Below are 15,938 nucleotides of genomic sequence, written 5' to 3'. Positions count from 1 at the left end.
AAAAAATAATAAGAAAGACAAATACAATCAACAATTTTGAATGATGGTTGAATCTAAAAAAAAAACATAATTTCAAAGTATCAAATCAGTTTTGAATTTCAAACCCAAAAAATCCAAAAACCCCAAATTTGATTTCAAGTGAAACATTAAACAATATAAAAAAGCTGCATAACACTTGCACCAAAGAAACCCCTGTGTGTTTCACCTAGAAACCAAATGTAGTCATTAAAGATGTTTACTAAATCTGGATTGCATCACGATTAATGGTACTGAGAGAGTGTGCAAGCTTGTGTTTGATATACAGCAATATTCATATTCTTTTACGACCCCAGGTCCTTCCTCTCTCCCTCTATGTAATTTCGGAAGTCTGGATAAATACAATTATTTAGCAAAATAGCCAAATCAAACTTTTAAAATTGCTAAATAGCCAAAGTTTTGTAAATACTAAGTAAATAGCCAGATATCATTTAAGACACTTCTAAATTTACCAAAACGCCCAGACTTTCCCGCCCATAACACACGGTTGACTTAAAAAAAAAACAATAAAATAGGTAACGTGATTCCGAGAATCAAGGGAGTAATAACTGCATTTAAAACCGATCATCTCCCCACCGATTTTTACTCTACCATTAAAAAAAATCGCTCCCAGAATTATTTTCATAAACCAGCTCCTCTCTCCGACGAACTGCAATTATTTTGGCGACTTCCGACGAACTGTAACTATTTTTCAGACCAGCTCCTCTCTCCGGCTGTAACAGGTATGCATGTGTGATTTTTTTTCGATTGGAACTCTTATTTACTAATGTTCAACCTCGATTTACATATTAAAATTTTTCAAATTTTTTTTTTAATCGATTTTGAAATTAGATGGTATTGAACATTCCTCTCCTTATGTGTAATGAATCCGTGGATTATTGGTCATTAATCCTAAAATTTACACAAAACCCTTTTCATCACAATGAAATTTGGGGGATCCGACTATGGTGATTTAAATACAAAATCATGTGTCATTCAGTGATTATTATGTTTATTGTAAATCCTTTTGACTGTTTAAATGTTGTTGGAACGGGTTTGATGTATAAATCTTGATGTGTTATATCTATATCTTGATGCGCAATAAAATGAAATCATGTATCAGTGTGTTAGTTTTCCCGATATACCATTGTGAATGCGTTTAGAAAATTGGGTGTTTGGGTGTTAGAAGAAAAAATTGGAGTCGACATATTTTGCAGTAAATCTGAGTAAATATTGGATAGTCTAAGTTATTTGGACCTTTTCTTTATTTACACATATTTACTGCTGAGTTTGGATGTTAGAAGAAAATAATAGTAGTCGACATATTTTGCAGTAAATCTGAGTAAATATTGGATAGTCTAAGTTTTTTGGATCAAATTTTTATTTACACATATTTACTGCTGAGTTTGGATGTTAGAAGAAAATAATAGTAGTCGACATATTTTGCAGTAAATCTGAGTAAATATCACACAATCTAAGTTTTTTTTACCTTTTCTTTATTTACACATATTTACATCTCAAGAAGAACGGCGAACCAGTTGCAGTGAAGCTTGCCATCAATGAGAGACCAAAACGCGTTATAAAGAAACCAGCAATGCTACATTCACCATATGTCACGAAGAAGAAAGTAACAAAGCAGGTTGATGAGAATCCAAGCAGCCAGCCTAGTTTCTCACTCAACATCGACGATGTCTAAACCGTTTATCTTGCTTTTTAATTCACCATCAGGATTTCAAAATTTATTCTATTACTTAATGATGTGTATTTTGAGATTTATGTTTGCTAACTCTTTTGGTACTTTGGATTCTTCGTTAATCCAAAGAAACATATATATATGAGTAAACTTTGTCATTACTAAGACCTATATATTTTGATGTTATTGGTTAAACTGAAACATGACTTATGTAAATCTGGGTAAATAACCTATCGACGCAAATGTAAATGAACACTCAACCAACATTATTTACATTAGTTTACTGATCCCTACAGAAATCAAGAATGCAATATAAATCTGGACGAAAAATATAAGAAATAATATATAAAACAAAACAAAAAAAATTACAACTGCCACGTCCATTTAGTTCCTAAAATAAATGGATCATTAATAGACTAAATCCTGTTCACACTTATATCAGGAAATACAATTCCGAAAATTTCGGGAATTAATTTCATCCGAAAATTCAAATTAGTAATTCAAAATTCAAATGCTCATGGGCAATTTTCGGAAATAAAAAAACCTATTATTGGGCCACGTCATCGGAATGGCTATTTACTTAGTATTTACAAAACCTTGGCTATTTAGCAATTTTAAAGGTTTGAGTTGGCTATTTCGCTAAATTACCGGGATAAATATTAGTGGAGATCAATTGTGGGTCTCTCCCCCTCTCTCTCTCTCTCACACTCACTCTATCCACACGCTCATTCAAATCTCTCTCTCTCTCAGTCTCCATGAATTTCCCAGCCCAAGCTTCTAGATTTTTAATTTTCCTCTTTGTTTCCCTACCAATCTTACAGGTTACGGAGCAAGATTGTCCTTATTTACTCGTCTATAGACCCCTGGTTCCAGCAAGAAAACCCTAATTTTATCTGACAAAGAACACTTAAGACAAATACAATCAACAATTTTGAATGATCGTTGAATCTCAAAAAAACAAACCTAATTTCAAAGTCATCAAATCAGTTTCAAATTTCAAACCCAAAAAACAAAAAAATAAAAACCCTAAATTTGATTTCAGAAAGTTCGACCTAGCCACAGAATCGAGAAGAGATGACAAAAAATTCCATGTTATCCATTCAAATCGTAGAATCCAAATTAAAAAACCCTAAAACACTCTGAAATAGCCACGAAATTCGGAAAAAAAAAAAAAAAAAGAACTCGAGGCTTTTCTGACCTCTAGTCTAATATGGACTCTGGTTGTTTGATTCCATGTTCACCTCACTGAATGTCGGCCATGCCCTAAAAAACCAACGATAAATCCCAATAAACACCGAACCCTCTTTCTGAGTAAAAAATAGAAGAAGAATACCTTTGAGATAAATGCAATCCGACCTTTCTTATTCTTCAATCTTGGATTCTCTCTCTCTCTTTCGGTCTCTCTAGGCCCGAATTAATGTCGTCGACGAAGACTCAGTCGAGACACCACAACGTTGTTTCAGAATGATATAGCAAGAAGGAGACAAGGACGAAGCTACCTTCCTTCTTCGTCGGCGACAATGACGGAGCTGAGGTCGGCTACGGGGAGGGAAGAGGCTTGGCGCAGGCGGGCGAGAGCGGATGAATTTTTTGAAGTGATGAATTGATTTGTGAGTTGTGACGATCGGAAAGGAAATGGTTTTTTTTTTACGATTGGAATTAAAGATAAGAAAGGGTTTTTCCTTTGTTTGATAAATAATTAGGATACGAAGAGTTGCCTCTCTAAATGATGAAAAAAAAAGCTATGATGATATACCATTGTGAATGCGTTTAGAAAATTGGGTGTTTGGGTGTTAGAAGAAAAAATTGGAGTCGACATATTTTGCAGTAAATCTGAGTAAATATTGGATAGTCTAAGTTATTTGGACCTTTTTTTTATTTACACATATTTACTGCTGAGTTTGAATGTTAGAAGAAAATAATAGTAGTCGACATATTTTGCAGTAAATCTGAGTAAATATTGGATAGTCTAAGTTTTTTGGATCAAATTTTTATTTACACATATTTACTGCTGAGTTTGGATGTTAGAAGAAAATAATAGTAGCCGACATATTTTGCAGTAAATCTGAGTAAATATCACACAATCTAAGTTTTTTTTTACCTTTTCTTTATTTACACATATTTACATCTCAAGAAGAACGGCGAACCAGTTGCAGTGAAGCTTGCCATCAATGAGAGACCAAAACGCGTTATAAAGAAACCAGCAATGCTACATTCACCATATGTCACGAAGAAGAAAGTAACAAAGCAGGTTGATGAGAATCCAAGCAGCCAGCCTAGTTTCTCACTCAACATCGACGATGTCTAAACCGTTTATCTTGATTTTTAATTCACCATTAGGATTTCAAAATTTATTCTATTACTTAATGATGTGTATTTTGAGATTTATGTTTGCTAACTCTTTTGGTACTTTGGATTCTTCGTTAATCCAAAGAAACATATATATGAGTAAACTTTGTCATTACTAAGACCTATATATTTTGATGTTATTGGTTAAACTGAAACATGACTTATGTAAATCTGGGTAAATAACCTATCGACGCAAATGTAAATGAACACTCAACCAACATTATTTACATTAGTTTACTGATCCCTACAGAAATCAAGAATGCAATATAAATCTGGACGAAAAATATAAGAAATAATATATAAAACGAAACAAAAAAAATTACAACTGCCACGTCCATTTAGTTCCTAAAATAAATGGATCATTAATAGACTAAATCCTGTTCACACTTATATCAGGAAATACAATTCCGAAAATTTCGGGAATTAATTTCATCCGAAAATTCAAATTAGTAATTCAAAATTCAAATGCTCATGGGCAATTTTCGGAAATAAAAAAACATATTATTGGGCCACGTCATCGGAATGGCTATTTACTTAGTATTTACAAAACCTTGGCTATTTAGCAATTTTAAAGGTTTGAGTTGGCTATTTCGCTAAATTACCGGGATAAATATTAGTGGAGATCAATTGTGGGTCTCTCCCCCTCTCTCTCTCTCTCACACTCACTCTATCCACACGCTCATTCAAATCTCTCTCTCTCTCAGTCTCCATGAATTTCCCAGCCCAAGCTTCTAGATTTTTAATTTTCCTCTTTGTTTCCCTACCAATCTTACAGGTTACGGAGCAAGATTGTCCTTATTTACTCGTCTATAGACCCCTGGTTCCAGCAAGAAAACCCTAATTTTATCTGACAAAGAACACTTAAGACAAATACAATCAACAATTTTGAATGATCATTGAATCTCAAAAAAACAAACCTAATTTCAAAGTCATCAAATCAGTTTCAAATTTCAAACCAAAAAAACAAAAAAATAAAAACCCTAAATTTGATTTCAGAAAGTTCGACCTAGCCACAGAATCGAGAAGAGATGACAAAAAATTCCATGTTATCCATTCAAATCGTAGAATCCAAATTAAAAAACCCTAAAACACTCTGAAAAAGCCACGATATTCGAAAAAAAAAAAAAAAAAAAAAAAAAGAACTCGAGGCTTTTCTGACCTCTAGTCAAATATGAACTCTGGTTGTTTGATTCCATGTTCACCTCACTGAATGTCGGCCATGCCCTAAAAAATCAACGATAAATCCCAATAAACACCGAACCCTCTTTCTGAGTAAAAAATAGAAGAAGAATACCTTTGAGATAAATGCAATCCGACCTTTCTTATTCTTCAATCTTGGATTCTCTCTCTCTCTCTTTCGGTCTCTCTAGGCCCGAATTAATGTCGTCGACGAAGACTCAGTCGAGACACCACAACGTTGTTTCGGAATGATATAGCAAGAAGGAGACAAGGACGGAGCTACCTTCCTTCTTCGTCGGCGACAATGACGGAGCTGAGGTCGGCTACGGGGAGGGAAGGGGCTTGGCGCAGGCGGGCGAGAGCGGATGAATTTTTTGAAGTGATGAATTGATTTGTGAGTTGTGACGATCGGAAAGGAAATGGTTTTTTTTTTACGATTGGAATTAAAGATAAGAAAGGGTTTTTCCTTTGTTTGATAAATAATTAGGATACGAATAGTTGCCTCTCTAAATGATAAAAAAAACCTATGATGATGTGTCGTGATCTAATAGGTTAAAAACGAATGAACAATCTATGAATAGTGATTTTGTGATTCTGACTTATAATATATTATATATATATATATATATATATATATATATATATATATATAGATTATTACAAACCATACACAATATGCTTCAATAAGCTGAACACAACTCGAAACCTCAAACAAAATAAAAACCACACACATACAAATAAGATCAACATATATAGCTTCTAACGAGCTTGGCCTTTATTGGAACGTAAATAGATATTAGCTCGCTAGAGTATGGAATTAAACTCACGCATCTTGAAGGAGGTGGACATCGAGATCTTTTGTAACTTCATTTAGAAATTCCATTAAGGTGTGGGGATCCACGATATCGCCGTGGTGTTTTTCATACTCGACGATCCAGTGCACCACACTTCCCTCACCATCAGATTTGGGGGTCACTTGAAGGGTGAGCACTATTCTGCTGTAGTGCTCCGTCAGATCTCCTTCTATCACTCTGAAGGTTATCGAATTTTTCTCATCATCGATCGCTTCGATTACTTCCTTAGTTTTTCTGGGTTTACCATCTGAAATAACAATATATGCATGTATATGTGAGTTAATTTGTTACGTACAAACTTGAGAGAGTACTTGATACATTATGTAAGGTTATGAGTTGTTACAACTTGTATAACTATTTAATTATTGTAAATTGTGAGATAAAAATTCCTACTATAGACATTACTCCTAAGACTTTTTTTATTTTCGGAAAAATTATATAAAATAATTATTTGAAACTAACCGACTAATAAAATTGACTAGTAAAATAGTCAAAGTTTCAAATTTTTAACAATATAGTCAAAATTACGTTGTCAAAATTTTTTTGGCACCAAATTAAAATGTTTTACGATTATTTATAAGCAATTTCTTACTTTTAAAAAATTCAACCTAAAATTAAAAAGGCTTTAAAATCTGATTATTGTACATTTTGGATATTTCATTAATTTTAAACAAATTTTTGCTGCTTTGCAAATCTATTATTTTAAATTTGTTATTTAACTAAATCACCTTTTTATAAAATATTACTCCTAACACTTATGACACAAATATAATCCATTTAAGATAACTGAGATATACTATATCCAGCGGGGCATGTTTAGCCTCAAGGTTTATCTAGTGAAATAGTTTAAACTTGTTAGCACCAAATTTTCATAATTTATGTTCACTTTGCGATTAAATTTGTTAATAAAAAGTGATAATTTGTTTATAGATGTTCTAGTAACAAAAACATTTGCAACGTACTTTTGGCTGTACAATTGAAAATTTTAAACTTTAAATATTTTGCTAGTCAATTAACTTCAAATAACTATTTATTTTTTCCACTGAATTATCAATGTGATTTTACAAGGGATAAGAATTTAGTCTGGACATAAAACACAAAACAGTTGCGATACAATATAAAGCGGATTTTGATCTCAATATATAGATCGATCTTAATTGGATCGAACACGTTAACATGATTAAATAATAGGTCAAAACGACACGATTACGATAACACGATTAAAATTTAATTAATACGATTATCAAATGGTTGACATGAAACACGATTATGACCCGCATGAATATGACTTAATTAAACACAACTATGATAGTTTATATATATATATATATATATATATATATATATATATATATACGTGTATACATATATAAGTATAAATATAACTATGTATAAATGTGATGTAAAATTATAATTATGAAAACAAGAGATAACATTGTTACTACAAATAAAATAATATAAATAACTATATGGTTGAGATTTATATTCACGTAGATTTATATTTATATTCAATTTTAATTAATTTTAAAAAGTCATAAACAATTTTATTTAAATTAAATATATCATATATTCAACTTTATTTAATTTTAAATCTTAAAGTCATATTCAATTTTAATTAATTTTAAAAGTCACATATATATATATATATATATATATTTTATTTGAAATCAATGATATCATAAATTAATCTTTCGTAAACAGTATAGTATTTTTTGGGTAGTATAGCAAACTAGTCAAAATGAAACTATGAAATTTGTTTTTAGTCTACGTTTCACAATTTTTAGGGAAATAGCCAAAGAGTTTATGTGGCAATAATTAAGGTCTGATTTGCCCTTATTTATTAACAAATTCGTCATTTTCTCTCTCTTACTTTTTTCCTACACTTTTTTTACATAAAAACTTCAAAAAACCATATCTATCTCATATGAACTCGAAATTGAGTGATTCTAAATCTTACCGATTCGTGACGTCGAGATCTTCAAAAATATATCCATTATGTTTGATAAAAAATCATGTTTAATACCATAGATGTAGAAAAATCACGTTACTACCTTAAATATGGAAATAACTGAAATTTTTTGAAATTATCGACATAAATATAATTTTTCATCAAACACGATGGGTCTATTTTTGAAGATCTTGACCCCACGAATATGTAGAATCTGAAATCACTCAATTTCGAGTTCGTATGAGAAAGATACGAATTTTTGAAGTTTTGATGCAAAAAAAATTATTTGAAAAAAAATTGGAGAGATAAATTGACGAATTTGTTAATAAATAAGGGTAAATAAGACCTTAATTATTGCCACATAAGTCATTTGACTATATCCCTAAAAACTGTCAAACATAGACTAGATCCAAAATCACATGTTTAAAGTGGCCTAGTTATTTATAAATCTCATTTTTTTTACTCATGTATGTATTTACTTGGTGTATGCATGTATGTATGTATTTGCTCTTTGTTCTAGTGACCCTATTTTGAGTACTATGTATTTACTTGGTGTATTATGTTCGTTAAGACTTTTTTATCGTTTTTTTATAATTTAATCACAATGAATTGAGTCCGAATACTTAAATATGATTAAAACACGATTAAATAAATTATTTAATACGACTATTAAATGGTTTAATTTAAACGAATATAGATCTGTAAAAAATATATACGATTGGATTTGGATCTAAACTTCAAACATAATTAATAAATGAGATCAGATTTTATTTTAGCAGTTATTTTTCAAAACACCGACTACCACTACACGATTAAGATATGAGCACGCCCAAAATGGCAACACTTTAAAAATATACAAATAGATCAGCTACAACCAAAAATCCACAAACTCAATGTCAGAAAAAAAAAAAAAAAAAAAAAAAATCATACGAAGGAGGAAAAAAAATAAAGCCATACGAAACAAAATACGAAGGAGTTTTCAATCCAAAGAAATAATCTGTTTTTAGTTAATTCTCTTATATAAAATCAACAAATTAACTCTCTCTCTCTCTCTCTCTCTCTCTCTCTCTCTCTCTCTCTCTAACGTAGTGCGTATGGAAGTTAGCTACTTTCTTAACCTACTTACCGTGGAAGTAGGTCCACTCGATAACTGCTCCGACGGTCCCCCATTCGCCATCGTGCAATTCACAGCCATGAATATTTTCAGTGGTGCTGTGGATGTGGTGTGGTTTGTATTTGACCATGTTGTGGTATTGCTCACATGTTGCTTTGATATCCACATCAAGCTCAAGCTTCCCACACAGATCTTCGGACGCCATTTTATTTCTCCAAGAAATTTGATTGCTATTTCGATTTTCAATATAGAATAGATAGGGACCTCTTCGCCCTTCGTACATCAGAAGATATATATTTATAACAGCTATATTATATGCAAAAGATATTCAAGCTTTAAATGTGGGGTAGCATATTTATCACGACTTAAATATAAAAATTTAGATTTTTGCAAGATATATACTTAAAATTTCATATTTGTTAAAGTAAGCGGTGACGTGATGGATCTAGAAAAATGGATCATCAAGGGCACACATAAATTTTTTATAAATATTTATTATACAATTTTCAACATTTTTTTTAGTTAATTTTGAAAAAAATCTTATAAAACAATTGAAGATCAATGAATACGATTATTACTTCTTAAAGCTGAATAATGGAATAATTATTATAGTTGATCGATGTTCGATATTGAAAGTTCAGATCTATTGTATAATATGTCTTGTTAGGTGTTGTTAAGAACAACTACAAGAACAACAAGCAACAGATAATAAAAACAAGTAAATGACACCAAGAGTGGTAATCCAGATCGACCTCAAATACCTACTCTAAAGAGATATTATTTGATGGTAATGACGGGTTTTGATGAACACCCCTAGTTGGCAATTTAAAACTCCATAATTATTTGAGCAATTGTACTGATATATTGACACCAACATTTACCAATATTATACTATAATAATAATATATTTATTGTTATCTATTTATTTTTATCTTATTTGAGCAATTGTACTGATATATTGACACCAACATTTACCAATGTTTTACAAATATATATATATATATATATATATATATATATATATATTACATATATTGCTTAGGGACATGAAAATAATCTTATATAAAGTACTATATTTTTTTATGATGTACTAAATGTGAGCAACTCTTAACATTTTTTTTTAAGAAGTGTGGATGTTACCATGAGATTTGTTTATCTAAACACTCACGTATGGCGGAGGAAAATCATTGTTACATATTTAAAAATAAGGTGGAAAATAATTGAATAACCATCTCATCAAATATATAGTGATTTCAGTTGGTATCCGAGAAGGACACTCAATTCATAGAGTGTGATCTGATATGTCTACTAACGATTATGTTTTGAAATGATCATAAAGGAAGGACAAAGCATAGGTCGACCTCTACTCTTGGAGGGACCCGATTATGGCTACTTGAAAGCAAGCATAAATTTTTGCTCAAAGCGATCGATGAATAGCTTGACGAGCTGTTCAGAATTCTTAGTGTGATCCAATCGTAACAGATGAAAAAGGTGTTACCACTTTGAAGCCGGAAGACAAGTGGACATAAGATAAAGAGAAAGCTACTATTGAGAATTCTAAAACCATGAATGTCATATTTCTAGCAATTGATAAAACCATCTTCAAGTTTATCTCAAACTGTGCGATTGTCAATGAAGCACAGGATATCCTTTAAATTGTTTAGGAAGGAATGATAAGGTCATAACATCTCGCATTCAGATGCTCATAACCGGGTTTGAAAATTTGAGAAATTTTGAGAATGAAAGAAGATGAAACACTCTATGAGTTCAATGTTATGTCTCCTGCTATTCTCTTTTCGTTATTATTATTTTCCACCTTATTTTTAAATATGTAACAATGATTTTCTTCCGTCATACGTGAGTGCTTAGATAAACAAATCACATGGTAACATCCACACTTCTTAAAAAAAAATGTTAAGAGTTGCTCACATTTAGTACATCATAAAAAAAATATAGTACTTTATATAAGATTATTTTCATGTCCCTAAGCAATATATGTAATATATATATATATATATATATATATATATATATATATATATATATATTTGTAAAACATTGGTAAATGTTGGTGTCAATATATCAGTACAATTGCTCAAATAAGATAAAAATAAATAGATAACAATAAATATATTATTATTATAGTATAATATTGGCAAATGTCGGTGTCAATATATCAGTACAATTGCTCAAATAATTATGGAGTTTTAAATTGCCAACAATACATATGCGTACTCCATTGGAGAAGTTGATGTAACTTGAGCGTGAAAGTTCAATTGAAGATATGATCAAAATAAATAAATAAGCGGTGGGACGTCTCGATACAATTTATTTCTTCTTTAAATCATCCACTCAATTTATTGCACAAAGTCATACTTCATCTTAGAGAAGAGAAGTCTAACGCTACCATTAATCATATGGTCTTATCTTATATGACATTATTCACTTGTCAAAAAAAAAAAATGACATTATTCAACAACTGGCGACAACTATTATTGCACTAATTATATGATAAATATTATTTTTACGGATCCATACTCCATATCTTATCGGATCTAAAAATAATAATAATAATAATAATAATAATAATAAGGAAATAAAATAAAATAAAAACAATTTCTTAATTTATGTAAGTTTGACGATTTCAAAGATTGTGTATCCTGATATCTTGAACTTAAAATTCCTTTAATGTCAATATCTGACATTTCTTATATAAATTATAGTATAATTATAAGGCAAAGCAAAGCCTTCACCTTTCTACTTTCTAAAAGTCTCTTTTAAAAGAAAACTATAGAATTCAATCATATGTATTTTGTTTGTCACTCCTATCTCTATTTTATGATTGACAGTTTAGTCGTTGTGATCAAAGTTTAAAGTATCGTAATCGTATTGCAAATTCAATTATATTAGTTTATTTTTTATCGTACTTGATATACCGTGATATTTAATAAAGATATACAGCAAAGCATTACTTCAATAAATAAATTAAAATTATTGATTTACACATTATTTGTTAAATTATCGCGATATCTGCGATATTTACTCAAATAATTGCGGTATTTGAGATATTTTATAAAATAATTGCGGTATTTACAAAATAATTTACAATATGTGTGAAATTTACTAAAAAGTGAAGACATTTGCGAAATATACCTTAACTGTTACCATGGGTTTGTAAGTTGCGGAATCCGCGCAAAAATTGCGGTGATTAAATCCTGGATCGTGATAACCGGCCATTGTTGTTTAGAAAAAATAAATTATATCTTTTGGATTTTAGTCAAATGATGGATGTTTATTCTTATTTTCAAATTTATTATAATCATCCCCGCAATTTCTTGTTTATCATTAAATTACCCGCTCATTTTTACAAATCAGTAAAATATATCTTCACTTTAAATTTTAGTTGACTTTTACCTGTGAAATTATCATGACTTTAGTTTATCCCCTAAATGCTCATCTGTGAAATTCAATAGGATCTATGGATCAATCCAAGGTTTGGCTTTTTGGGGGTTCCGCTCGGGAACCGGACGGGTTCCGGCAAACCGGAGGGGACAAGGACGGGACAGACAAAAACCGTTTTCGTGAACTGAACCCGGTCGAATCGGACCGGAATCCTCTGGACCGGGTCTCGTTTTGCCTTTAAATACTTTGCTCCTCATTTCGCGAAATCTTATTGTCTCGAGGCTGAAATCGACGGATCCCGTCACGACCGAATACATTTTCTTCTCTTCTTCATTTGCTCAAATTCTGGCCGGATCCCGCGAATTTCGTTGTCCCTGGTATGCTTCCTGCCGGATCCCGCTCAGTGCAAGCCCTTTTTATCTAGATCCCGGGGGACCCCAGAGGTATCATCAGAGGCTTTCATTTTTTAGGTTTTTTTCAATTTTTTCTTATGAATTGATGATTATTGTGATGATATTGTTGAATTTAAATTAATTTCGAGATTATTTGATTATTTTCATGATGAAGTTGAATTAAAATGTTGATTAAAATTAATTTGATGATTATTGTGATGGTTATGTTGATTTTTTTTCATATGAATTGATGATTATTGTGATGATATTGTAGAATTTTAATTAATTTCGAGATTATTTTATTATTGTCATGATGATGGTCTTGAAATGTTGAATTAATCTTCATTAGATTATGAATTGATGATTATTGTCATGATTAAGTTGAATTAAAATGTTGATTAAAATGAATTTGATAATTATTGTGATGGTTATGTTGAATTGAAGTTAATTTGATTATTGTTATGGTGATTTGTGAATATGTGGAATTGAAATGATCGTGATTATGAGGTATGGCGTCCGACCGGACATACAAGTATTGCGACCCCGTCGAAGGACGACCACGTGGATACAAATGCAAGTTTTGCGGGCACATCATTGGAGGTGATGGAATCACTCGTGTGAAGAACCACTTGGCGAACGTGGACAAGACCAAAAGCGTTAGGTTTTGCGACAAAGTTCCTCCTGAAGTAAAATTGGAAATGCAAGAGTTACTCCTCGGGAACTCTCAAAAGAAAAAGCAACGTCAGAGTTTGGGTTAGTCGATACGAGCAGACCTCCGAAAAAGTCTAGGGGGAGTCGAGACTCTGACGAAGACGTAGACGAAGAGCATGAACTTCGTCACGTAATGAAGAGGTCCCGAGAAGCACAAGCTGCCGAATAGTGGTGGAAAGAATGTGAAGCTCCCGGTGGATCCTCCGGAACTCCTGAGATAAGAAGATTTGCAACGACCGCACCGTCATTGTACCAGAGCGATAGTGCACGCCAAAGGAGGGTGGATGAAGCGCAACCCGGCATCAAGAAGAGGTTGGCCAAAGCCATCGGCCGATTTTTCATTCACTCGCAAGTTGCCGCAAAAAAGACAATTGACCATCACTTCCTGAACATGATTCATGTTTCTGGTGAAGTCGGTAAGTAAAAACTTTTTCTATCGATTTTACAAGTATAAATTGCAAAATTTGGTATTTGATATATTGATCTTATTTAACTGTAGGACCAAATGTCATGATGCCCCGCCCGAAAGACATTCACGGCTAGATCCTCGACGAAGAGGTACGACACATGCGAGCGTATGTCGAAGAACAAAAGGTCAAGTGGCAGACGTACGGATGCACTATTATGGTCGATGGTTAGACGGGACTCGCGAGATTAAGCATAATAACATTATGGTTTATTGTGGTGGGTCCGCCGTGTTCCTGAAGTCAATTGACACGTCCGACAAGATCAAGAGTGCGGAGTACCTCATTGGGATACTCTCCGAGGTGATTGAATAAGTGGGACCCGAGAACGTCGTACAGATCGTCACCGATAATGGGTCGAACTACAATTCTGCGGGGAAGAAGCTGATACGGATGCACTATTATGGTCGATGGTTAGACGGGACTCGCGAGATTAAGCATAATAACATTATGGTTTATTGTGGTGGGTCCGCCGTGTTCCTGAAGTCAATTGACACGTCCGACAAGATCAAGAGTGCGGAGTAACTCATTGGGATACTCTCCGAGGTGATTGAATAAGTGGGACCCGAGAACGTCGTACAGATCGTCACCGATAATGGGTCGAACTACAAGTCTGCGGGGAAGAAGCTGATGAGTTAGTACAACTTGTACTGGACCCCTTGCGCCGCACATTGCCTAGACTTGATGTTCGAAGATCTCGGGAAGAGACCAAGTGTCGACAACATGGTGAAAGTGTTGGTGATTAGTTCACCTTAATAACCGTGCGGAAAAAATAATTACGCTACTCGAAAGCTTATTAAGGTGGTTATTAAACAAGAATCTAGATTTACTTGTGTGTACTATAAAAGTTTGAGAGCGAGCAAGCAACCGATAAAAAATTAGATTAAGTTCTAGTGACACTTACTCGTTGGGCTCACGAACTGAATCATTAAGCTTTGACAAATCCGTCTTCAATCTTTATAAGACTACTCCTTCGTGTTGTTTCTGAAACTTCGGGATCAGCTTCAAGTCGTCGTTGATGACAGCGCAGTCTTCCAAAATGTAATCTCCAAGACGAATAGGAAATATGAGTGGGCACAATCTTTATCTCACTACGACCTTGAACAATGAATTCAGGTCGCACCGTGTTTATGGGATTGGAATCACGGAGTTCCAAGGGCAAGGGAGAGAGAGAAATTTGCGTCCACCACATAGAGGGAATGGATGAAAATTCTAGAGCAATTAGGTACATTATTTTCTCTTCCCTTGAACCCATATTTATAGTAGTGGAATGGAGAGGTTTTATGAAACCCTAGTCTCCAATTAAAGATCAACCGTTCGATCTTTATTTAAATTCCTACTTTCTGTCTTAACCCTTAAATAATAATCTAGGATATATTATTCCATAATATCTTCCTTTAAATAAGGAATCTATTTTAAAAAAACAATATCATATTCCCTTTTAAATAGTGAGATAATATCAAATCTAATATTATCTTCTAGATATTAGGAATTTAAATATAGAGAGAATAAAGTCAAATATCTTATTTCCTTTTAAATATTATTCTCTCTTTATTTAAATCATGAAAGAGAAAAGTTGGTCATATTCCCAATATACCCACTATGGGTATTTCGAATTTCATGTGCCCATGAGCAAAGGATTTTGTTTTTGGGCATTTTCCCAATATACCCACTATGGGTATGGACAAATTAATTGCTTCTCCATGGGCCAAGGAATTTCGAATTTTGCAATGCCCATAAGGCCCAATTCAAAATTCAATTAATTATTTACTTGATCCAACAACAAATAATTAATTCCATTATAAATAGTTAATTCG

General features: G+C 32.5%; 1 protein-coding gene across 1 annotated transcript; it reads right to left on the bottom strand.

The window, feature by feature from the left end:
* Positions 1 to 5,925: 5,925 nt before the first annotated feature.
* On the bottom strand, positions 5,926 to 9,455 carry LOC149402016 (MLP-like protein 43). The gene is made up of 2 exons (XM_089609463.1): positions 9,165 to 9,455; positions 5,926 to 6,337 (listed from the first exon to the last, which is right to left on the bottom strand). The coding sequence occupies exons 1-2, from the start codon at positions 9,433 to 9,435 to the stop codon at positions 6,060 to 6,062; spliced, it is 549 nt and encodes a 182-aa protein (XP_089465589.1). The 5' UTR covers positions 9,436 to 9,455; the 3' UTR covers positions 5,926 to 6,059.
* Between the last annotated feature and the right edge of the window lie 6,483 nt (positions 9,456 to 15,938).

Source organism: Urtica dioica, chromosome 3 (genome assembly GCF_054948205.1).
Source record: "Urtica dioica subsp. dioica isolate 48M chromosome 3, U.dioica_male_clone48M_v1_H2, whole genome shotgun sequence".
Taxonomy (NCBI): Eukaryota; Viridiplantae; Streptophyta; class Magnoliopsida; order Rosales; family Urticaceae; genus Urtica; species Urtica dioica.
Note: the sequence above shows the minus strand (reverse complement) of the source record. Positions and strands in the feature narration are given on the sequence as shown.

Coding starts and splice junctions, on each gene's coding strand:
- LOC149402016 (XM_089609463.1), bottom strand. CDS start 9,435: ATGTACGAAGGGCGAAGAGGTCCCTATCTATTCTATATTGAAAATCGA. Junction 6,338..9,164: donor CGAGTGGACCTACTTCCACG/GTAAGTAGGTTA, acceptor TTGTTATTTCAG/ATGGTAAACCCAGAAAAACT.